Consider the following 26466-nt stretch of genomic DNA (forward strand, 5'->3'; position numbering starts at 1 on the left):
TTGTAGAGACAGAGTCTTGCTCTGTTGCCCAGGCTGGTCTAAAACTCCTGGCCTCAAGGGATTCTCCTGCCTTGGCCTCCCAAGTGCTGAGATTGCAAGTGTGAGCCACCATGCCTGGCCCACAGGTTTAATGTGTAGGATTTTCATTATCATGCTCAGTTCTAAGCATTTTCAAATTTCCATCCTGATTTTTTTGAATTATTTATGTGTGTATGCCCAAATATATTTTTTACCTATTTTTGTGAATGACCACCATCTTAATTCTTGGGTCCCCAAATCACTTCCCAATCTGTCCCATATACTCTCTAGAACTTTACTCGGGAACTTTACCCTAGGAAGGCCTAGTCTCTGGAATAGGGCTGGGTCTAGGTTGGACTCATGCAGCCTCCCTTCCCTGGCTCCAGGCCAGCAAGTCCCTGCACTGAGCCTTCTTGCCAGCAGGTGGCACCTGAAGACTAAAAGCTGATCCAGACTATGCCCATCCTCTTCTTTCCTGTTCTGAGCTTGCGGGGGCACAGACCCCCGCTTGAGCTGTGCTAAGGCTTGCAGAGGATGCTCTAGCCATGGCACCTGGCTCCTGCCTCCCAGACTGCTGTTTCTTCTTCCTTGTCGGGTAGCCATCATTGCCTGGACCGCTTCTTGGTCTTAGAGTCTAATATAGTTCTAGAGTATATGCTCCAACCAGAGCTAAGACTAGGTGGGGCACTAAAAGCCATTAAAATAATAATATTTAAAGATCGTGAACATTCTTAAGCCCCCTTTTCCTTAGTAACAGTCACCATATTCTTCCTGCTTGTCTTCTTGGATGATACTGAGCCCAAGTTCAGGGAAACCTCGCAGTCTGGATCCTCTTTCAGTTTCTTTCTCTCCCTGAAGCCTTACAAACTAGAACTGGAGTAAGAGTTGTTTTTGTTTTTTAAAGTAGAGAACAACAAAAGTAGAGAATGGCTGTGGTTGTGTAAGAGCAATATATTGAGGCATTGCTTGTATGATTTTGTCCAAGAGTTATTTCTAAATTAGCTTTTGGTGGTGGACTGTTTCTTCAATGTCACCAATTTTGGTCTATACTGTATGGGTGACAATCTCACAAACATGACATGGAATTAGAGTAGTGTGGTGAAGGGTGGGCAAGTGGTTCTTGGGGGACAAAGGAAGGGCGATTATCTTATCTGGAAGGGGATGAAGCAAGGAGGCTTCCTAAGGAAAGTTTGAATTGAGTTTTGAAGGAGGAGGGGAGGGTTATTCTATTAATATCTAGGTAGAAGAAACAATTTGAACGAAAAATGAAGCATAAATCAGCCTTGTGTGTTCCCAAATGCTCCCCAGCTCACCCATAAACGCTGCCTACTAAGATTCGTTCAGCCTACTTACGTGCCACCTAGCCCAAGGACTTCTCCCTTGGGGGACCCTGGCCTTTTCTGGGTGACTTAGCTTGTACCTCTCACCTGCACATTTAACCTATTGTGCCAAAGTGTGGCTGTCACGTTTTCTAGAGCACCTGGACACCCTGTCCCTTCCTCAGGCACTCCTAGGAGCTGATGGAGTTCATCTGGAATTCATCTCTCTGTGACAGTGGCCTTGATGCTGGGTTTCAAGATGTTGCAGGTGATCCGTACCCTCTCCCACCATGTTCTGGCTTCCAGCTTCAGTGAACCCAGGCCAATCACTAGGTTTCTTCTTGTAGGGGAATGAATGGCCCACAAAGGATGTGAATGGGACTTCTGTTTCAAGCTGGAGAAAGGAGGATCAGGGAAAAGAGTGATTTTGGGATTCTGGGACAAATTTAAGAAAAGCTCCCATTTTGCTTAAGCCTCAGGCCTGGGGCAATGAGCAAGGCAAAGCCTAACACTTGGATACCAGGAATACCCCAAGAGGGGAAAGGGTGGACGATAGATGAGGTAGGAAAGTGGCAAACGCCTTAGATAGATAATCTGATATCCCAGCACGGATGTTAGAAGTGAGGCTGTTAAAGTGCTCTGGAGGAAATGCTGGGGTTGGTGCCTTCCTTGTGGAGCCGCAGGTGCAGAGCCAGGCCTCTGCTCCTCTCTGGCTGACAGGCACTCCCTGCCAACATTCGGAGCCAGCCACTGAACTTCGGCCATGCCAGGGAGCACTACCTGGAGGTTCTGGAGCTGCAGCAATTCTGGAGGAGAACTAAGTAGAGGCTTTTGGACCTGAAAGAAACCTTAGAGCTCATTTAGTTCACCTCTGTCTGTCATTGTACAGATGAGGGAACAGATGGGAAATGACTTGCTCAAGCCACACTGCTTCATGGCAGAGATGGGTCCGTCGTATAACATTGGTGCTATGGTCCTTAAGACCGAGTCCACAACGTCAGCTGATTCCTCACATACTCCACCACCCCGTCTTAGTTCCTTGTTGTGGGCCATGAATAAGCAAGGACTGTGTGGCTTGGCCCAGAATGAAATGCTAACCAAAGTGTGCTGGGACAATGCCACCACTGACCTCCAAATGCCTCTTTTTCTCTGCGCCTACAGTTCTGTTTCATCAGAAAGAACCAGACTCTGGAAGGAAAAAAATCGGTCTGCGGCTAGCAGGATCTCAAACCCAGTGGAGAAGTAAAATGAAAAGGGCCCTAGATGATCCTAAATTAAGGAAGACAGGAGACTTTGGGGTGTTTATTGCAAACTGCTATAATTAAAGTGATATTTTACAAGTGTTTGACACAGAGGGCTTATGGGATCTGAGCCAGGCCTCAGCTTCAGAGGCCCATCCCGGAGGGGAATGGCACTGGCAGGGAACAGGGACTCGGTCACCGTTGCTCATTAAGCACAGAGTCATGGTGGAGCCATCTTAGGGAGCCTGAGAGGAAAAGAAGGGTGTGGAGAGAGCCATGAAGCAACTACGTTAAATTATGAACCTTGCTCTGGGCCTACTGAGCACGCGGCTAGCCTGGAGCAGGCCTCGGAGCCAGCCCCCGTGACTGACACGCATCCTTCCTCTGGCCCAGGCTTCTCACCAGCTCAGAGCATCCGGGTCATCTTCATTATCGTTCATCACAGATTTCCTTTTGCCTGCCAGAAATTTTTCCAACTTGTAGCTTAAAAATACCGGCAGGAGGAAAGGCAAGCAATGTTCTTGTTAATATAAATCCACAGCAAAAATGATTCGAGAACTGGATGTTTCCCAGGGTTGGCAGGTGTGTGGATGGTTCCCCCATTCTTTATCCATAGGGTGCTTGAATGCATAGTGCTGTTGAAGATGCCAAATGTCTGAGCTTTTAAGACTTGTTCAAGCTGTTGAGAACCTGTGGGGATAATCACTGGGCAGAATCAGAGCCTGGCAGAACACTGGGACAGGGGAAGGGGAAAGAGGGGAAACTGGTAGAATCCTGAGGTCATTCCCAGGAGGAGGGGAAAACTACTTCCAGAAGTAGCAGCATGGAGGGCCACGCCGAGGCTTTGCTCAAGGGGGTCCAGCGTGCTTGGGGTGAAGAGGTGACCCCCTCCTGCAGTTTTGGGTTACTATTTGGGCAAAGCGAAGTCCCAGGCAGTTTCCTGTGCACATTTCCACATGGCCTGCATGAGGCGGGTGAAGCCCATGTCTTTGGGCTTCTCCAGGCCTCTCATCAGCCGTTGCTTCATGATGGAAACAAATTCCTTATTGCTCAGCTCCCCATTGCCTAGAGGAAGAGGCAAACACAACAGGGATAAGTGGAAGACTTGGAACAAAGGCACCGAGAAAATTCCATTGTTCATACAATGTGGGGTTTCAAAGCCCAGCACACTCTCACAGCCAAACTCAATTCTCTTGTTTTAGAATTAACTAGTTTGCTCCTTCCATGATGTTTCCAACTGCAATTCAGTGACAGTTCGGTGTAGTGTGACAAAGTTGAATGACAATATAGTATATGCCAGGTCCTGTGCCAGGTGTTTAGAATAAGAGATAAGCAAGCTTTGTGCTTTGTCCCTTGAAATACTCCCAGGTGGGAGGGACAAATTATTTCAACAGTGTGGTAAGAGCTATAACAGGGTGAACAGAGGATGCTGTGGGGGCACAGAGGAAGAATATCTAACCCAGGCTGGGGTAGTGCAAACACAGATCAGCACAGGCTGCCTGGAAGTGACTCCTGAGTTGAATCTCAAAGGATGAGCAGGACTTGGCCAAGTAAAGGGGAGTGAGATGGGGAAAGCTTTCCAAGGAGGAGAAGTAGCATAAGCAAGAGCACAGGCAGGAAGTGGCATGGTTGCTGAAGAAGTACAAGTAGGAAGGCTGAGGTGGGAGAATTGCCTTGAGCCCAGGAGTCTGAGGTTGCAGTGAGCTATGACCATGTGGCTGGTGGCTACTGTACTGAATAGCACAGATACAAAACATTTCCCCACATCCCAGAGAGTTTCAAAGGAACAGCACTGCTGTAAACATACTGACTTTCTCCATATTTCTGTTTTCACTCTAATCACTTCTATCTAGGTGGTTTGAATTTTTTCCAAAAAACATTTATTTTTATATATTTTTTTAAGACACAGTCTCACTCTGTCATCCAGGCTGGAATGTAGTGGATGAACCCAAAGCCAAATTTTGATTTTGATTTCACCAGGAAAATTCCTCATTTCCAGACTACCGAGCACTGGAAATGTGGCTAGAGAGAGCAAGGACCTGAGTTTTCATTTTATTTACTTTTAATTAATTTAAATTTGAATGGCCACATGTGACTTGTGGTATCACATTGTGGACAGGGCAGCTCTAGAGAATAACCCATCCCTGCCTAAGAATGAGGCCATTTCCTTAACCTAGCCCTGGGACCCCCTTTGAGTTGGACCTCAGTTTGTAGGTACAGGCTGGAGATTTAAATAATTCAAGTTCAACTTAATAACTTAAAATAATTCAAGTTAATAAACATCTGTTATGTGCAAAGTACTATCTAAGGTCCTATTGAGGGGTCCAAAGGTGAAAAGGACTTGTAACTACCTTTAAAAAACTCACAATTTAATAGGGAAATTAAGTCAGATACATGGAGACAGAGTATAGTATGTACTAACATAGAAAAACAGAACCCAGTTAAGGAATAAAAAAGCCAGAGTGATTTATTATGCTGGGGACCAAAAGGGAAGCTCCACAGGCTGGAGTGTTTGAGCTGGCCCTTGAATGCCATTAGCCTGGCTTCCTGGAGGAAGATGAACAACAAATATTGGCTGTAAGACGGAGGTAATATAGTATAGAGGCGGGCAGCACAGCTTTGGTTCTAGTCCTGGTTTTGCCATCTACTGTCACCTTTGTGGGTGACACACAAATTTCCTTCCTGGGAAATTTACTTAACCTGAGTCTCAGCTTCCTCATCTGTAAAATGTGGTTAATAACAACACTCACATCAGAAGATTAACTAAGCAGATTCACTTTCTGGCTCATAGGAAGCACTGAAAAAAAATGTGAGCTTCCACTGTTGTTGTTGTTTTTGTTGTTGTTATCGTCACGTCAGCTACCACAGCTAAAACTAATGCCAGAGCAGAACCAGGTTTCTTCAATGGGCCAAACCACAGAGCAGCCATAGACACGACAGACCCCTGTGTGGCGCTGGAAAGCTGTGCCGATAGAATGCACGTGCCTGAAATGGGCCCTGGGAGTGGAGAGATCAGTACTGTCTTCTTTCTAGAGACACTGAAATACCCGAGTACTCCTTATCTGCTAAGCAGCAAGTGGAGTCTAATATTTTTGTTTCCATTTTTAAGATCCTTATGGCCATAAATTAATTTAGGCCTACAGACAAATTGGGATGACAAGAAGAAATGGAAAACACAAACCAGGGCCAGGGGTTACATTTCTCAGTATCGTGATGATGAGGGCTGGGCTACTGGGCTGGGAAAGGGGTGGCCTGACGAGGTTTGACGCTGGTTGCAAGGCCCCGTCATCAACAGTGTCTCTAAGGGCAGGTGAGGCTCAGTTTTCCCTCCTGACTCCAGAGGGCCCCACTCACCGTCACAGTCAAAGAGCGCGAACACCACGTCACACACATGGTCTGAGAGCTCCACTTTAGCCACTGTCCTGGCCACCTGCTGCATGGTCACTGAAAAGAGAAAGAAAGATGCTATTAATACGTTAGCACAGCAGAGGGATTTCATTTTGCTTTCTCTGAATGGGGGATAAAACTGCTCAGTCATAATAAAGGTTTTCAACTTTTATTACAGGATTTAAGTCATATTTAAGAAAATGAGAATTTAGTTTTTATTCATATCCCCTTTCCTTTTTACCTCAGGTTGTTCTTTTCTACTGCTGCTACACTTTAGAAGGTCTATATAGCTAATTAAGAATGCCTGATATTAAATTCATGAAGATGGAAAGTAGATTAGAGGTTATCAGGGTCAAGAGGAATGGACAGCAGTGTTTAATGAGTACAGATCTTCTGCACGGGGTGATGGAAAATTTTTGGAAATAGATAGTGGTGATGATTGTACAAAATTGTGAATGTAATTAATGCCACTGACTTGTATATTTAAAAATGGTTAAAATGGCATATTTTATGTTATATATATTTTACCACAACATAATTTTTTTAAAAAGTGAAAATCCACATAATATTTAAAGATGTGATTATAGTAGCCTTGAGCATAGAGTGGCAACTTTTCTAATAAATTATTACCAGAAGCGTTCCTTAAAAAAAAAAGAAAAAGACTGCCTGGCATTACTATGGTCTCCTTGGCATTTCCCTCCCTCTGGAAAAAGTCAAGGAAATAACCAGGCAGCAAAAGGAATGGGAGGTGGGGAACCAGGAGGCTCGTCTGTGGTGTGTGTATACGGAGGCTTCGCGCTTCAGTTACTGACTGACAGCTAAGTACCGGCGCGGTGAGCTCCTTGCCCTGGCGCGGTGAGCTCCTTGCCCTGGGCCCTGCTATGTCCCTCCTCCCTAGTGGTTTTGCACCACTTTGTTTTCTTCCAACTGTGCCCATTGGGATAAGCAGTGGCCTCTGTCTTACTAGATCAGTATGCATCGCTTTTTAAAAAAATATATATATTTTTTAGCCTCAGCAGAAAATCTCTTCTCTCTTCCCATTTCCTCTTTGTCTGACATTTACCGTTAAACACTAGCAATCATGTGAGAATTGGGTTCTCATGAAAGACAAGCTGGGAAGGACTAGGCAATTTCCACTGCCTTCTCTCTCATTTATCCTCAAACCTGGTCAGGTGACACCTATAAGTCATGTTATTGCTTACAGACACACTCTTAAATGAGGTAAAATGTGGAGGAAAGAAAGGGATTAATTTCCATTTATGAATCAATGTGAACGTAGAGTCAGTGTGCCTTCTTTGCTCATTTCATTCCTGTAATTTCGGTTCCTGTTGGCAGCCTGCCTTGTCATTTTTTTCTGCATTTGATCTTGCACTTCACCTCTGTTGCCTCCATCTATTCACCTCAGTGCCCCCAAGGTCAGCAGATACAAACACCAGAGCAGTGCAGTGAGGCGAGGCAATGCAGTGGAAAGCTGTGCTTGGAGTCACAAGACCTGGGCTCTAGTCCTGGCTCCACCACCAACCTGCTGTGACACTGATGGAGTCACATGATCTCTTTAGATTTTTCGCATATTCAAATGAGGGATGCCATAAGATAACTGCTGAAGTGGCTTAGTAGCACAGAGAAGGGTTTATTGGTGTTTTCTAGAATCTGGGGTGAGGGTGGGGTGGAAGTATACATAAATAGCCGAGGGTGTAGCTATTTCTGTGCGGCAAAGGGTAGAGGAAAGGTATATTGGCCACAAGCGGGGCTACGCCTCTGGTTTGAGGGGGACGAGGCTGCTCAGGAGGGCAGGAAGAGCCAGTTTCCTCTTCCTGCAGCTTTGGGTTACTGCTCATACCACCTTTCCTCCCAGGATTTGAGTGAGGGTGAAAGAGGAATCAACATTCCTTGGAACTAAAAGACTTAAGCAGAAGATATTGTGGTGGATATTCATGAGATGTTTTCTGGGAAATCTACCAGACTGTAGAGTTCTAAGGTTCAGAACTACAGCCTCGCAGGTCTAAATACTTGATTTGGCCCAGGAAAAACTTACTCTGCTAACTAAACTGCCCAGAAAAGGAACAGAGATCAGGCCAGTTTACAATGAGAATAGTAACTGTTAAGGGAACTAAAATGATGACAGCTGGTCATTTTACTTCTCAGTAGGAAAATCTACTAAGGAGACTCAATTAACCTCAGAAGATTGCTCAGGGAAAACAGAATGAGAACAGAAGAAACTGGATGCTCCCAAACTGCGGTTGCCTACTGAATTACTCTTCACTGCCACAGAAATGTGTCCTGAGAAAGGGACCAGAATCTGTTCTGCATTAGATAAACACAAATACTTTTTGTTAACCGTTCCTTTTTTCTGCATTTTACATTAATCTCATACTTCTAACTGCTACTAATATAACTGATAACTATCTTCCTCTTCTCTCTCCCAGTTCTTCATTCTCTCAGGGCAGTGTGCCTATTGCCAGCTGTCTTGATATTCCAAGTACTCAGCCTTCTCCCCATGAAGATGTTGCCCTTTCCTCTAAATAAACCATTAACTCAATAATTTTCAAGGATGTCAGTGAGAGCTCTTGACAATTTCTAGTGAGAAGCTCATTAAAGTGGTATTAAGTGGTTGCAGAATACAGACTTCTGGAGGCCACCAGCAAGAATGCCTCATTACAAATGCTATCTCTTCACAGAACAGTTTTAGATTATATGTTCCATCTCACAAGGAGAGGGCTGTGGTGTCCTTTGTCCTATAGGAGGAAAACCAGGGCTGCTAAGTCATCATAACTCAAACCACTGGGATGTTACCAGCCTGCAAATAGCCTAGCTGTGATGCCCTTTCACAGCCCAAGGATGAGTCAGAGCAGTGGAGGAAACAAACATTTAACTAGCTGGTGAGCTGTCAAACCGGGAGCACTTGGGATGGGATGACAGCAGATTATAAGCCAAGCACTTGACAGCTGGTCCTGAGAGTTGGCTCATTCATATTTGCTTCCAATATCTCTGAATCACAAAGTCATAATTAAACGATAGCAAGCAGAACATTTTCCCCCCTCAGATCTTGACTTTTCTAAGCAGACCCGTTGTTGGTACTGGAATTTTGGCCTCCCCTATTTGATGATGCTAACTGATTGATGGTTGGGATTCCAGTTCCTGATCTGAAGGATGTCTACATGGACCGCAAAGGCACCACAGAGAAGGCCTAGTTTCCAAGGCCTACGTATTCCTTTTGTACAAATCTGGCCCAGCTGCCTGAACAATTGCTTGACATGTGATTGGATGATTTCTATTAGATTGGGGTGGCAGAGAATTCGAGGCAGGCTTAATTGGCACTTAAAAATCTCGTACCATCTGGCTTTTTGAAAAGTCTAGGCAGAATCTGAGTTGCGTCAGGTGTCCAATTTACTCTCTGGCATTGTCTATGACTGGACATTTCAAAAGTAGCAAAAACACACTGAGTTGGTGTGATATAATATCAGAAGCTACATTACATAAAACTATTCACCACGAAAAATGAACAAAAGAGTTCTGGAGTGATAGGAGCCCAAATGTCTGCTTAGAATCAGAGAAGCTTAGAACTGGAAGAAACCTCAGAGGAAGTACGAAATCTAGAGAACTTACATAACTTGCCCAGGGTCACAAAGCTAGATGGTAACAGAGCCAGGTCTAGAATTTAGCCCAGTGCTCTTTCCTATACATACTGGATCTCCTTTGATCCCTTCCTTACATAGACAATATCAATTCCTCCACTCGAAAGAGTTCAGATAAAAGAAGAGCCAAATTGGGGAATACTCGGGGATGAATAACTGAACAGTGGAGAGTTGTGAGGAGCCATCATTATAGCTTGACCATGGGCCCGACTGCCCTATACAGTGGAAGACTTTGACCATTCCCTAGGAACTCATACTGACAATTTTAGGGACAACTTAAAAAGTGTATTCAACAGTAATCCAATGAGAAGCACATGTAAAAAGGTGGCCTGGGAGTTTTCTCCACAGCTGCCGCTGATGCATAGATACAGCTTTGGGTAGCACGACCCAGTTAGGAGCTGCCTGTCTCTTCCTAATGCAAAGGTGTTTGGAAAGGTGACACGACAAGTTGGGCTGACAGTCTCTAGCCGTGTGGTCATGTGATTATTCCTGCCTTACTGGAGAAAATCCTGCAGTGGGGAAAATCGGAAGTTGGCTTGCGACTGCCAAGGTTAAGTGAGGGGAGACAGTTCTGCTTCAGCCCAGGAAAGGCTTGTGATGCGATGTCTTGTTTTCTTGAGTCCATCCCTAGATAATTTTGGGTGGAACAAGGGGAAGGATATTTGCTTAAAGAGCATTTGTCTGGTCTTTTGTATCTTCTTCCAAGATACTTCTGCTAATGCAACACACACATTTCAACCTGATTCTAGGGTTGGGGGAGGGGAAAGGACAACATTTAGGAGAACTAGCAATTTAAGGAGCCAAGAGCAATGCAGTATACCCATAATGAAAATGATAACAATTCCTTTTCTGCAGGTGCTTTTCAGCCGTAGGCAGGCTGAGCCTGCCTGTCAGAGGTGATGGCTCCTAATTTCCAGTATATACCACAGAGAAAACCTGGACAGTAGTCAGGTTTTCTGAGCCTCAGAGCATCATCCCAGATGACTGTTTCAATGGGCTTACATGCTTACTTTGGTATGAACTGATCTGGCAGTAAGATTTATTGCCATTATCCAGTATTTTATCTAGGTTTCTTAAAAATCTTCATCACACCTTGTCCACAAAAGCAAGCATTTCTACAAGCACCATTATGTAGTCAATGATTTCAGCTGATGCACCCAGGGGGCAACCACACTATAGTGGAAGAGACTACACTTATCATTAAGATGGAGAAATACATAGAAAAATATCAGAAAGATAACACACACATATGGGTTATAATGGAATACTGTGTATTTGGTAAGAGGTACATTTTGGATCTGGATTCTAAAGGAGAAAAGAGACAGACTGTCCCAGATTTGTGCACGTATGGTAGTGGGTGATGTGAGGTGGGGGTGTCAGCTTGAATACTACTGAAAGCAGGAAGGGGTGCTAAAGCCTGACCAGAGAGTTAGAACAGAAGGTGCAGAGGGGGATGAGTGCATCAGGAGAGATTTTACAGAGGGCCAGTCAAGTCTCCTTGCAAAGAAAACCTTTAGAACAAGGCCAGGTCTTATTTGGAGAGAGATTTACCATATTAACTTGCTTTTCCCTCTCCCACTCTTTAAACATCCATTCTCTTAACTTTATTTATTTATTTAGAGACAGGGTGTTGCTTTGTCTCCCTGGCTAGAGTGCACTGGCATCATAGTTCACTGCGACCTGAAACTCTAGGCTTGAGCTATCCTGCCTTAGCCTCCCAAGCAGCTGGGACTATGGCACGTGCCACCATGCCTGGCTAATTTTTCTACTTTTTGTAGAGACGGGGTCTCACTTTTGCTCAGGCTGGTATCTTAACTTTATTTTAAAAACTAGTTTTCATTAATACATTCACGTGTTTCAAAATTCAAATGGTACAAAAAGGTTGACATCTCCCTCCAAACTTTATCCCGTCACCCAGTCATCCAAAGGCAACAAATATCGCCAGTTTCTCCAGAAATATTTTATAGATATAAAATCAAATACTTATTCTTTACCTCTTCCCTTTCCCCACAAAATTGGTAGTGTACTAGTTTTTATTCATTTAACAACATATCTTAGAAATAATTCCCCATCAGTACATGAACAGCTTCCTTTAACATCTGCATAGTATTCCACTGATAGGATGTACCGTAATTTCTTTACCTAACCAGTTTCTCATTTATTCTAATTTCAATCTGGAAAAGCATTGTTTTTTCCTCTTTATAAAATTACTTCCTTGGTAGTCTACGTTGTCAGCTTCAAAGAGCCTGAATCTCTGATGGTTAAAGTGAGAGCAACTGATGTATTTAAATTCAATTTGTTGAAATTGTATGAAAGACTAAATACTCACCTTTACAAGTGTCTTATTAGACTTCAGAGGCTTTTAAAGGTAGTAAACCTTGAAGCTTCCAAAGAAGCAGTGCTTCTAATAAATACTAATCTCTATACTTTCCCAGTATTGGTGTAATTCTTGTCACTGTCATTTTCTGATCTTTTTCTCAGTGGGATGTAATGTTGGCTGATTTTGTCCTTAATTATCTATTTAGGTGAATGTTTTGGCAGTTTATCCTACCCTCACCCTCCTCTCTCTCCCAGTGTAATCATGAATCCCCACAGGTCTCCTCCTCCTTGGGATGCTTATATAATTTTACTAAATCATAATATATTCAAAGGATGTAGTTAAGCTAAAGAACCAATCTTTAGAATTGCTAAGTGACTTTAAATTTGGGAAACTAAACCAGGTCTCTGCAGAGAAAATGCCTCATAAAGCAAACATTTATTTCAGATTTTGAGCTTCTTTGCCCACATCATGAATAATTTTACTTTAAAAATTAATGTCTTAAATGAATGGAATCCTGTCCAACACTCCTCTTCACATATAAATGTTTTTACAAAATGCAATGATGAACTGAAATGCAGGGGTTTGCCTCCCACAAATTTTAAAAGAATTTATAAAATAGCTTTTCCCCTTCATAATCTCTTCCTCATACATCTTTGCGACATTCCTGCCTCCTGCCTTCATGCTATGTCTTGGCTGTCTGGGGGATGCTCTCCCCTACATTCTTGCTGTGAATTTTCTTCTATTTCTGCCATCACATAAAAGCAATTTTTTAGGTCCTTCTAGCAGCAGTAGGTGCCAGTGTACTAAAGAGAACACTGGGAAGTCACTGAACCTGAATTTGTGCTCTCAGTTTTGTGTCATACTAGCTGTGATTTAAACAAGTCATTTTCCTTCATGTAGGTTAAAAACAATAAAGGTTTAAACAAAATGATTTTTAAGCTGCCTTCCAGCCCTAAAATTTTGTGACTGTCATTTTTTTTTTAAGATGACATAATGGGTTAAATCAGTTAAAATGTCAATATCTTCAGAAGCCCTCAAAGAATTATACTAAAGGTGAAGATTTCTGGAATAATGGCTGGTGTGGTGGGCAGAATTCTGATGTGGTACCCCCAATATTCCCACCCTGTGGTCCACATGCCCCATGTAATCCCCTCTCATCAAGCAGGGGCAGAACCTGTGAATATGATAGAATATCACTCCCGTGATGAAGTGACTGTATATTGAAAAGGTGATGAGATAGTCACTCCCATGACTACGTTATATAAGAGTCTATCTTAGCAGACTGAGGGAGAGATTCTCCCGTTGGCTTTGAAGAAGACAGCTGCCATATTGTGAGAGGGCCACGTGGCAAGGAGCTGCTGTGGCCTGCTGAGAGCAATGTCTGGCCAACAGCCCCAAGAAAAAGGGGACCTTGGTCTTACAACTGAAAGGAACTGAATTTGCCAATGACCTGAATGAACTTGGAAGAGGACCCTGAACTCTGCAAGAACATGCAGGTCCCCATCTCCCACTGATGGCTTGATTTCATCCTTGTTAAGATCCTGAGCAGGGAACCCAGCTATGCTGTACCCAGACTCTGACTTACAGAAACTGAGGTAATATATAGGTGTTGTTTTAAGTGGCTAAATTTGTAGTTATTTGTTATGCAGCAATAGAAAGCCAACAGAGCTGGCCAATAAGGAAGGTATTTATGATTGGGAATGCCCTTTTGGGGTTCTTCAAATCATATTTTATATATAGCTTCACTCATTTTTTAGGTGCATTTTACAGAACTGTTACTCTTCTGCAACAACTATACCAAACTCCAAAAATTAGATCTTATAGAGGTACTAGCCAAGGTCTAATTAAGTTTTAAATTTCTTAACAAGAAAATAAATTAAAACTGCCACCCTTCTTTTGGGAATTACATAGATTTCACATAGACAGGTTGGGATGACAGTCTCTGGCCATAGATTGAGATATAACTTTAGGCTATAACATGTCCCTTAAAACATTACTACATTCAGTAAAAAGATGATTTAATTATAGTCATAGAATTTTAAATCTGCAAGAACCCTTAGAGATATTTAATATAACTCCAATCAGAGGGTCAGAGAAGTTGACCTGCTCAAGGTATCAAAGGAAATTAATGACATGGGAAGAGACTACAGTCCTAGCATTCTCCCCTTTACCCTAGGCTCTTTAATTAGAGTATTTCACCATCCCTTGCAGGATCTGGCCAGGTTTAGAATTAGTTTACTGACTTATTCAACATTAACTGAACATCTGCTTATATAAAGAATTGTTCTAGGCTCTGAGTAGGACAGAAAGACATGGAAAACATGGTTCATGTCTTTGAGAATTTACAGGCTTGTAGAAAATTCCCCTTGAATACTGAGGATACTAGGGATATCAATAGGGGTTAGATATTCCTAGGAACAGAGAACTTAAATAAGAAAGGTTTCCTGAAGGCAATGACCCCAAGAATTTTTGGATGAATTATGAAACTTAGGAGAAACTAAAAGCTTCAGTACTCATTAGAGAACTACAAAAAACTTAGAACTTCTAAGCTAATAAAAATCTCAAAGTGACTAAAAAAAGTAGTAGATATTACTTCCTCAGAGAATAAAAGTAAGCCTCATCTTGTCCCCTTCTCCTTTTAAAGGTGATCTTTTTTTTAAAAAATAACTTTTTATGATGTTGCCATATTAGGATATGTTGCTTCCAGTCTATCAGCCCCTTAATAAGATAAGGAGGCAGAAGAAATTCAGCACCTAGGAGTTGAAAACCAGAACACGCAGCTGGGTACAGCTGTAATGTCAATCTAATATATTAATATAGTATCATCTCTTTTAATTCCCAATAATCCTGAAACAAGTATTCTATTATCACCATTTTATAGACCAGGAAACTGAGGCTTTGAGAACTTAAGGAATTTGTTCAAGGTCATAAAACTAGTGAGTAGCAGGGACTCAACCTCAGGTTTGAGTTTAAAACCAAAATTTATGCTTAGAACAATTTTTTGCATACAGTTAATTCTCAATAAATGCTAGATGATATTATAGTATCTACAAGTACAGTGAAGCTTTGACACACCAATGAGTGGAGGCGGTGAAGAACATCTTCGTCATTAGAAGATACACCTGTATTCTGTATTTCCATGTTGAGAAATGGACAAAGCTTAGTTTTTTCTGTTCTGCTTTTGTGTATTGGTTTCTTCACTGAAATGTAATATGATTCAAAAAGTGAAGAACAGAGATGTGTCTACTAAGATGTTCCCATGTGGGCTAAGAAGCTGGATTAGATAACTTTAAGAGTCTGTTACTATAAGTACATACTACCGATGCCACAGTGTATCTGAGCTGTAGAACCTGCTCCTGAACAGAACAGACAACTATAGGGGAAAAATGTCATATTTCATATTCAAGAAAAGGGCGCTATCTCCAAAACATCATAGTTTACCAAAAGGACTTTATTTTCACCCTCAGAATGGTCAACTCTTAGCCAAAGGCAACTGGGAGGAAATAGCCTAGAGTCTGTCTTCCCTAAGCTACTGAGAAACGTGGTTCAAAATCGTGAACCTGCATTGCTTCCTGGATTGTGCTTCAGTAAAGATTTTCAGGCTCCAACAGGAATCTGGAATATACTGAGAGGCAACGTGATGGTGTGGAAAGAATAGACTTTAGGATTAGAGAGACCTGAGCTTGAATCCTGGCTCTACCACTGCTTAAACGGGGTAACCAGGGGAAAAGCCTGCTTAATTTTATATTTCCTCATCCATAAAACAGGAATAATACCACCTACCTTTCAGGTTTTAAGGATTAAGAGAGATAATGTACATAAAGCACTTAGCGTTGTGCATGGCATATAGAAGCTACTATGAAATGATAGTTGCTATCAGTGTTCCAGATGTGTGATGGCCTCACAGTCCTCAGAAGGGTAATGCTACAAGATTCTTAGGGCTCAGGAGCGGGTGGCAGCTTGCCTGTCAGAGATGGTTGTTCAGAATATGAGTTTGTTGTGTGCTAGAAATTTTTTATTCCATTGGTTAATTTCTGACTCCCCCAACAACCTAGTAGGGTCCTAAATGCCAAAAGACTGAGGCTCCTTTACTCAGTCAAATTGTTAGACTCAAAGAACCTGAAAGTCACAAAGGTTCTTAGAGGTCATCCATGCCATCAATATCACTTCAGAGACAAAAGATTTGATGATGAGACTGATATTGCAGAAAAAGCATCTGGGATTGCAGAGAGCATCCTGTAGGAGATATATCACAGATTTTACTATTTATTTTCTTGTTTTGTCAGACAATAAAGTAAACTGTGTATATGGAATGACTATAAAGAATTAGACCAACTATTAATAAATTATAATTTTCAACCTAAGTTGAATTGTGCTGGGGCATGAAGGGTAAAGACCATGGACTGTGTATTTGTGTGATTATTTTCCTATATTATATAGTTCAAAGTATTAAGAAATGGGAGACATAATTGGACCCACAAGTTTACCAAATCTATAATATCCTGAGGTGCTTCACAATGGAGCTTTATTGTACTGGAAACCTTTTATTCTCCTGGCAGAAATAGGAATACTCTGAATTATATAGGCTGTAGCTCATTCTAGAGCTCCTGTTCAAATAATTTTTAACTTCTTCATCATAGGAAGCCATTGGGAAAGGAGCTGTGTTCAATTTTCCATTACCATCTTCAGCAAGCTACTTAAATCAATCAGACAGCCCTTGAGAGGCAATATATCTAATTTTATGGCCAGTATGTGTACGAATGAGCAACAGAACCAGTCTTAAGTGCTAAATAGAAGAGACAACCTATAGTGGAAGCACACAATATTTCATGGAGAAACGTTCTTTCTTTGAATGGTCAGAGTTCACCAAGGACGCTTCTTTATTACCTGAGACTTATCATTCTGGCACGGGCCATACCGAACTAAAGAAATAGCCTCAATGAAGTTTGGCATTTTTACTCTGAAGGAATTGGATCATGCTCTAATACAGTAAATCTGCAGTTGCCAGCTGCCTGGATCTCTCAAATTGTTCAGAAGAACATTAACTCTGTTAGTTATTAAAAGATATTTTGGGGTAAATCGAGTTTGGGAACTATATCCCTCTTCTGGGAGATTAAAAATACACACTAGCATATCAAAAACTTGGCAGGAATAGTGCTGCAGGAAGAAATTCTGTGTAACTGGCATTTTTCAAACTTACCTGGACTGTGGAAGACTTTTTTTTTTTTAAACTCACAGAACCATCAACATATTGCAGTATAGAGTTATCTTCCAGTGCTGTTTGGGAAATTCGGTGCTAAATTATGTCTAAAGACTGGTTTGTAAGCTCTGAAACAGCCAAGGAAGAGACATTGCCAGGGCCTCTAAAAGGTGACAATTTGTGAAGGTCCTAACCTTTTGGGAAAAAATGAAGACAGCTGAAGACTGAGAGCAGGAGCCACACAAAAGGTACTCCTGTCTCTACCCCTGCCCCACTCTTACCCTGCCCCTAGTATGGGTCAGAGGCTCCTCTTTAAGCTTCTAGTTCTCCTTATATCTAATTAGCAGTTATCACACCAAACTGGAACTGCTTGTATACTTATCTTTCTTCCCCTTTAGACCATGAGCTTCTTGAGAGTGGAACCCTGTGCTCAGCACAGTATCTATCTGTGCTGTTGGCTGAATAGATGTTTGAGCCACATTAAATTTTGTTTACATTCAACTTTATCATGGAAGCAGCTGACATTTACTAAATGTTCACCACATGACAGGCAAAAAGTTAAGTGCTATGTAGATTTATCCTCACAATAACCATATGAAGTGTGTACAGTTGGCCCTCTATATTTTCCGGTTCCGCAGACTCGACCAACCACACATCAAAAATATTCAGAAAAAACAAAAACAATAAAAAGTAATAATACAACAATAAAAACATTACAAATAAAAACTACGGCATAACTATTTATGTAACATTTACATTGTATTAGGTATTATAAGTAATTTAGAGATTATTTTTAAGTACAGTTGACCCTTAAGCAACATGGGCTTCAACGGTGTAGGTTCACTTATATGCAGATTTTTTTCAATAAATATATTGGAAAATTTTTTACAACAATTTGAAAAATTCACAGACAGCCGGGTGTGGTGGCTCATGCCTGTAATCCTAGCACTCTGGGAGGCCGAGGCGGGAGGATTGCTCAAGGTCAGGAGTTCGAGACCAGCCTGAACAAGAGTGAGACCCCCCGTCTCTACTAAATATAGAAAGAAATTATCTGTACAACTAAAAATATATGTAGAAAAAATTAGCTGGGCATGGTGGCACATGCCTGTAGTCCCAGCTAGTTAAGAGGCTGAGGCAGAAGGATTGCTTGAGCCCAGGAGTTTGAGGTTGCTGTGAGCTAGGCTGACGCCATGGCACTCACTCTAGCCCGGGCGACAGAGCAAGATTCTGTCTCAAAAAAAAAAAAAAAAAATTCAGACAAACCACATAGCCTAGAAAGATCGAAAAAATTAAGAAAAAGGTATGTAATGAATGCATAAAATATATGTAGATACTAGTCTATGTGTTAATCAACCATTGTTTCTTAAAATTTTTAATTTTTATGGGTATATACTGGTTGTACAGCTTTATAGGGTACATACAATGTTTTGATACAGGCATACAATGTGAATTAATCAAATCAGAGTAATTGGGGTATTCATCACCTCAGGCATTTAACATTTCTTTGTGTTAGGAACATTCCAATTCCACTCTTTTAATTATTTTATAATATACCATAACTTATTGAATATAGTCACTTTGTTGTGCTATTAAATATCGTTCATTCTATCTAACTATATTTTTGAACCCGTTAACCATCTCCACTTTATCTCCCCTTCCCCACTGTCCTTCCCAGCTTCTGGTCACCATCATTCTACTCTCTGTCTCCATGAGATCAATTGTTTTTCATATTTAGCTCCCACATATGAATGAGAACATCTGAGATTTGTCTTTCTGTGCTTGGCTTATTTCACTTAACCTAATGTTCTCTAGTTCCATACATGTTGTTGTAAATGGCAGGATTTCATTCTTTTTTGTGGCTATGTAATATTCCATCGTGCATATGTACCACAATTTCTTTATCCATTCATCCACTGATGGACACTTCGGTTGATTCCAAATCTTGCCTATTGTGAATAGTGCTGCAAAAATTAAACATGGGAGTGCACGTATCTTTTTTTTTTTTTTTTTTTTGAGACAGAGTCTCACTCTGTTGCCTGGAGTAGAATGCTGTGGCGTCAGCCTAGCTCACAGCAACCTCAAACTCCTGGGCTCAAGCAATCCTACTGCCTCAGCCTCCCGAGTAGCTGGGACTACAGACATGTGCCACCATGCCTGGCTAATTTTTTCTATATAGATTTTTAGTTGTCCAAATAATTTCTTTCTATTTTTAGTACAGACGGGGTCTTGCTCTTGCTCAGGCTGGTCTCGAACTCCTGACCTTGAGCGATCCACCCGCCTCGGCCTCCCAGAGTGCTAGGATTACAGGCGTGAGCCACCGCGCCCGGCCAAGGAGTGCACGTATCTTTTTGATATACTGAATTCCCCTCTTTTGGATATCTACCCAGCAGTAGGATTGCTGTGTCACATGGTAATTCTACTTTTAGTTTTTTGAGGAACCTCCATACTGTTCTCTATAGTGGCTGCTCTAACTTAACATTCCTATCAACATTCTCTGCACCCTAACCAGTATTCATTATTGCCTTTTTGATAGAAAGCTATTTTAACTGGGGTGAGATGTCTCATTGTAGTTTTGATTTGCATTTCTTTGACTACTAATGATGAGCATTTTTTCATACACCTGTTGGTATTTGTATGTCTTCTTTTGAGAAATGTCTATTCAGATCTTTTACCCATTTTTAAATCAGATTATTTGATTTTTTTTCCCTAATGAGTTGTTGGAGCTCCTTATATATTCTAGTTATTAACCCCTTGTCAGATAGGTAGTTTGCAAATATTTTCTCCCATTCTGTGGGTTGTCTCTTCACTTTGCTGATTGTTTCCTTTGCTGTGCATAAGCTTTTTAGCTTGATGTGATCGATCCTATTTGTCCAATTTTGTTTTGGAAGTATTACTGAAAAAGTCCTTGCCCAGACTATGTCCTAAAGTGTTTCTCCAATGTTTTCTTTTAGTAGTTTCATAGTTTCAGGTCTTAGATTTAAGTCTTTAATTGACTGTATATTCTTGGCAAGACATTTAGTCAACAGTAGGCTATTAGCAGATAAGTTTTTGGGGAGTCAAAAGCTACACTAGGATTTTTGACTATGCAGGTATGGATGTTCCTAACTTCTGAATTGTTCAAGGGTCAACTGTAAATGGTGCTTGATTCAGCAGGACATATACTAAAATTGGAATGACACAGAGAAGATCAGTATGCCTCCTGCATAAGGAGGACATGTAAATTTGTGAAGTGTTCCACATTTTTTGATTAAAAAAAAAGGGTACAGGAAGATGTGTGGAGGTTATATGCAAACACTCTACCATTTTATGTTTGGGACTTGAGCATCCATAGATTTTGGTAACTATGGAGGATCCTGAAACCAACCCCCGCCCCCATGGATACTGAGGGACAACTATAGTTTTATCCTTATTTTAATTTAATTTAATTTTTTTTAGAGGCAGGGTCTCACTCTGTTGCCCAGGCTAGAGTGCAATGACACGATCATAGCTCACTGCAACCTCGAACTCCTGGGTTCAAATGATCCTCCTGCCACAGCCTCCTGAGTACCACCATTCCTGGCTAATTAAAATAATTAAAAAAAAAATTAACAGAGTTTAAGTGACCAAAGAATGATTTGTGGATCAGGCAGCCCTCAAAACCAGAACAGAGAACTCTTGTTTAAAATTTTTTTTTGTAGAGACAGAGTCTCACTATATTGCCCAGGCTGGTTTTGAACTCCTGGCTTCAAGCAATCCTCCCACCTCGGCCTCCTAAAGTGCTGGGACTACAAGTGTGAGCCACTGCACTTGGCCTATCCTTATTTTTAAAACATTTGGGCAGTTTCTGAATTTAATTTCTAGCTAGTAGTATTTAGTTTCTACCCAGCTAGTAAATGACAGAGCCAAGATTCAAATCCAGGCAGTATGACTTCAGAGCCTGTGTTCTTAACTACTACACATTTCTTTCTCTCTCCTAAGATTCATATCGGCAATAAAATTCTATAGTTCTGTGGAGCGAAGAGGAGAGGCCTATAATTCATATAGAGCTCAGATCAATGAAAAAATCACTAGTCTGGCTGTCAGGATCAGGGAGGTTGGAAAGTACAGACCTAGGGCAGAGTACAAGGAGGGCCTGTTAAAAAAGGCACATCTGGCAGAGTGAGAGGACTTGGAAAGGACAGCTGAGTGCTTGCTAATTTTTCTGTGCATACCCAGTACATGAACAGTTGACATTACTTCTATCATCACCCTTTTAACATGGAAGAGGGTGAAATATATGTCAAGTCTAAGGAATCCATTGTGTTACAGAACACAATGGATTGATGACATGAGTGTCCTCTGAGTTTACTATAAAAGGTGGACATTTATTGACTTAGGATCCTATGTCTTGTTCAGATATATCAATATGTTCATTCATTCATTCATTTATTGATCATATATTTATTGAGTGCCTGCTTGTGGTGTTATGATATATATATTGGTTTTCATCCATGGTTCGTGGCTCATAACTCTCATAGTCCTTGTTATAATGTTGGGTGCTTTAGGCCTCAGGAAACAGAATCTCTCTTTCTGATTTTTCCCTGTCCCTGTCACCTGCCAAAGGCAGGACTCTAATCTGATTATGGGTCAAAACACCCTCATTCCAGAGAGGGTCTTGCCCCATACCCTGGGGGAAGGAATACTGCACAGAGAGGCCAGGAAGAATCTGAATAGACAGGCCTCGCTAGATTTAGATCATGCACTTCTTGTTCAATCACGTTTCTACCCAGTTGTCATTCATGCCTATGTTGTGAAGCCTACATAAAATTCCAAGAGGATTGGGTTTGGAGAGTTTCCAGATAGCTGAACATGTGGAGGTTTCTGGGGGGTGGTGTGCCCAGGAAGGGCATGGACATTCCACACCCCTTTCCCCATACCTGACCCTATGCATCTCTTCATCTACATCCTTTGTAATAGCCTATATAATAAACTGGTAAACCCAAGTGTTTCCCTGAGTTTTGTGAGTTGCTCTAGCAAATTAATCAATCTCGAAGAGGGAGGGGGTCATGGGAACCCCAATTTTAAGCCAGTTGGTCAGAAGTTCTGGAGGTCCAGACTCATGACTAGTGGGAGGAAGGGGTCAGTCTTGTGACTGAGCCTCAACCTGTGGGACTGGACCCTATCTCCAGGTAGATTGTCAGAATTGAATTAGAGGACGCCCAGCTGTGTCCCCTGCTTGGTGTATGGGGAAAACTCCCACATGTGGTCACAGAAGTCTTCTTCTGTGTTGGTTGTTGTGGAGTTTAGAGGAAAGCATGGTTTGAGAGTTTTCCTAAAGCACTACTGTATCCCAGGTATTATTCTAGGTGTAGGGAGTACTGAAAGGTGGCCTTGCTAATAAACTAGCTAACAGGGAAAGATAAACTATCACACAGAAAGTAAGAGAAATAAACTCATAGCTCCCCTTTAAAGAGAAAATTGATAGCACAACTCTCCCCTTTGTTTTGCTTGATTAAACACCTGGGACTCTCGTTATCTCTAAGAATTCATTTTCACAGCCTTGAAGACCCCTAAGTAGACAGCAGGGATTTGAGCTCCCTCCCAGCTCTTGCCAAAACCAGATTCCAAGGACTCTGATAAAGCCAGCCTCACAGAGAAAAGGAAAAAAAAAAAAAAAAAAAGGAAAAATCAGACACAGCTGCTTTAGCCACTCCTGTTATTAGTCTGTAGCAAAAGGAAAAAAAAAACATTTTTATCCTTTAAAAGCACAAACAGCTTTTCCTCAGCTGCCAGCACTTTCCACCTTCCTTCTTGTAGTGCTGTGCCATTTTCCTTCTTTCTTTCTTTCTCTCTCTCTTTCCTTCTTGAGAAAGCAAAATAACCTTTTTACTACTTTCCATCCTAATCTTTGTGTGAGAAATCTTTCTCAGCCCACTCCATGAGCTCCTAGTGAGTTCCCCACGTATGAATTCACACCCTTACAAGTACATCCATGAACAAGATATCCATGAGCAAGACAGATAAGCATTCTATATAGTAAGGGATGACAGACAATAAGTAAACATATAACTGCTTGAGAAAATATCAGGTAGTGATATAAATGCTGTAAGTAAAAAATAGGATAATAAAATGCAGGATGATGGAGCTACTTTAGAAAGGGAAGGTCTTTCTGAGGAAGTGACTCATACCAGACCTGAATTACAAGGAGCCAAACACATGGGGATCCTTAAGGTGGGAGTGAGCTTGGTATATTTGGAATATAAAAAGAATAATGTGGAGTGAACTAGAATGAAAGTGATATTTGATGAAGTCAGAGAATACACAAGGGCCATGGTCTAGGCAGCCCTATGTAAGCCAGGGTAAAGAGACTAGGGCTGCAGTAGGCAGGATGGAGAAAAGGAGGCAGATACAGGATATGTTTTGGAGGTAAAGGCATGGATTTATTGAAGAAATAAGAGAGTAAGGAATTAAGGATAGTGCCTATTTTTGTATGCTTGAGCTTCTAAATATCTGGTGAATAATTCAATTTATAAGATTTATTGAAGGCTTCCCATTTATGTACCAAATATTGTAGTCAGTAGTCTCTGCTCTACCTAATTAGCCATATTTGTGGAAATTTAAGCCCACACTCATAATTTACAGTTAGGAACAGATGACAATAGTGAAGGCATAAGATTTTAGGTTAATTTTAAATTGCAAAATCTATAGATGATATATAGTTTGTGTTTTTTTTTTGAGACAGAGTCTTGCTTTGTTGCCCGGGCTAGAGTGAGTGCCGTGGCGTCAGCCTAGCTCACAGGAACCTCAAACTCCTGGGCTCAAGCAATCCTTCTGCCTCAGCCTCTTAAGTAGCTGGGACTACAGGCATGTGCCACCATGCCAGGCTAATTTTTTCTATATATATATATTTTTAGTTGTCCAGATCATTTCTTTCTATTTTTTAGTTAGAGACAGGGTCTTGCTCTTGCTCAGGCTGGTCTCGAACTCCTGACCTTGAGCAATCCACCCGCCTCGGCCTCCCAGAGTGCTAGGATTACAGGCATGAGCCACCGCGCTCGGCCAATATATAGTTTTTTTAAATTGATATTGAATAGTCAGGTACTTTCTATGAGAAAGTAACACCTGAATTGAGACTTGAAAGATAAATAGAAGTTACTCAGGTAAAGATTATAATTAGGTTTCTAAAAAAAAAAAAAAAATTAGGGTTTTAAATAGATACAAATATTTTCACAGCAAATTAAATTCACATTTTTGGTTTGTTTTTATTTTTGTTTTACTTTGCAGACTACATATGGTTGATTTTAAATTTTTAGTTGCTGTAGTGGGTTGAACAGTGGCCACAAAAAAGATATGTTCACATCTTAGCCCCTAGAACTTGTGAATGTGACCTTATTTGGAAATAGGGTTTTTGTAGATATAATTACTTTAAAGATCTTGAGATGATATCACCCTGGATTAGCCAGTTATGCCCTAAATACAACGACAAGAGTCCTTTTAAGAGACAAAGAGAAGAAAGACACATAGGGAGAAGCAGGTCAAGGCCATGTGAAGACAGAGGCAGAGATTGGAGAGATGCAGCCACAAGCCAAGGACCGCCTAGAGACACCAGGAGCTGGAAGAGGTAAGGAAGGATTCTTCCGTAGAGCCTTGGGAGGGAAGTGGCCCTGCCAACGTCTTCCATTCTGATTTCTGGCCTTTAGAACTGTGAGAGAATAAATTTCTGTTGTTTTAAATCACAAAGTTTGTGGTAATTCCTAGGATGGCGGTCCTAGGAAACAAACACATGTATCTTTTCCCTGTTACTTAGCATGAATCTAGGCCAATGTCCTCTACATACCTATCCACATACACTCAAGAAATCTGAAGTTATACAGATTTGACAAAGAAGTCAAAACAAGTGCAAAGTTTATCCATGTTGTTGCAAATGGCAGGATTTCCTTACTTTTTTATGGCTGAATAGTATTTCATTATATATATATACCACATTTTCTTTATCCATCCATTGATGGACACCTAGGTTGCTTCTGTATCTTGGCAACTGTGAATAGTGCTGCAATAAACATGGGAATGCAGATATCTCTTTGACATATTGATTTCATTTCTTTGGCTATATACCCAGTAGTAGGACTGCTAGACCACATGGTAGTTCTATTTTTAATTTTTTGAGGAACCTCCACGTGGAATCTAACAAAGTTGATCTTACATAAGTAGAAAGTAGAATGATGATTACCAGAGGCTGGGGTGGCTGGGGGAAGGCAGTTGGGGAGATGCTGGTCAAAGAATATTTATAGTTAGGAGAAATAAATTCAAGAGATCTATTATATAGCATGGTAGCTATACTTAATAATGATACATTGTATTCTTAAAAAATGCTAAGAGAATGCATGTTATGTGTTCTCAGCACAAAAATAACTACAGTTGGCCCTTGAACAATGCAAGGGTAAGGAGAGCTGACCTTGTACAGTTAAAAATCCATATGTAACTTTTGACTCCCCTAAAACTTAACTGTCATTAGCCTGTTGACCTGAAGCCTTACTGACAACATAAACAGTTATTAACACATATTTTTTATGTTATATGTATTATATACAGTATTCTTACAATAAAGTAAGCTAGAAAAAGAAAATGCTATTAGGAAATCAGAAGGAAAGGAAAATACATTTACAGTAACGTACTGTATTTATTGATACTGTAAGTTTACATCACCTATTTCCAAGATGAATCATCTGTCTGAAATGGTGGGCAAGGACAGCTGCAGACCTCAATCTATGGTACATATCAAGTAATTCAACTTTTTCTTGTAATGTCATGACTTTTCTTGGTCCTTGGGAGCATTTCCAGCATAACTAGTGGCATTTTGTATGTGTCCCATGGCACTATTCAAGGTTTACAGTATTTCACTAAACATGCTAAAAAATATTCAAGAACTACAAGAGATCACTTTTTACTGTGTTATGAAACTTACTGGAAAGATCAACTGCTCACATGGAGAAGATTAGTGTCACACAATATTTTAAGCAGATACAACACTTGAGCTCACAGAAAAAAAAATGGGGTGGCTATGAAATTATTACAGTAGTACAGTATGTACTACGTTAATTTTATGCAGTCATGATTTAAAATTGCATCTTTCCTTTTGCTGCTGTGGCTGGAACCATGAGTATGCTGAGGCTTCGGAGGAGGCTTGCCTCCAGTGTCCACCACTGTAGCAAAAAGAAAGTCTGGGTAGACCCCAATAAGACCAATGAAATCACCAATGCCAACACCTATCAGCAGATTTGGAAGCTGACCAAAGATAGGCTGATCGGCTGGGCGCGGTGGCTCACGTCTGTAATCCTAGCACTGTGGGAGGCCGAGGCGGGCGGATTGTTTGAGCTCAGGAGTTCGA

General features: G+C 41.1%; 1 protein-coding gene and 1 pseudogene across 1 annotated transcript in view; one reads left to right on the top strand and one right to left on the bottom strand.

Moving 5' to 3' along the window:
* Positions 1-2677: 2677 nt before the first annotated feature.
* Positions 2678-26466, bottom strand: part of MICU1 (mitochondrial calcium uptake 1) — a 274726-nt gene continuing 250937 nt past the window's right edge. The window contains exons 11-12 of the mRNA XM_012663301.1: positions 5933-6022; positions 2678-3643 (exon numbers count right to left, since the gene is read on the bottom strand). Of these exons, the coding sequence (XP_012518755.1) occupies positions 3486-3643; positions 5933-6022 (248 nt within the window). The 3' untranslated portion in view covers positions 2678-3485. The remainder of the gene's footprint in view (positions 3644-5932; positions 6023-26466) is intronic.
* LOC105825494 overlaps positions 26235-26466 on the top strand; it is a 1029-nt pseudogene continuing 797 nt past the window's right edge.

Source organism: Propithecus coquereli, unplaced genomic scaffold (assembly GCF_000956105.1).
Source record: "Propithecus coquereli isolate 6110/MARCELLA unplaced genomic scaffold, Pcoq_1.0 Scaffold80, whole genome shotgun sequence".
Lineage (NCBI taxonomy): Eukaryota > Metazoa > Chordata > Mammalia > Primates > Indriidae > Propithecus > Propithecus coquereli.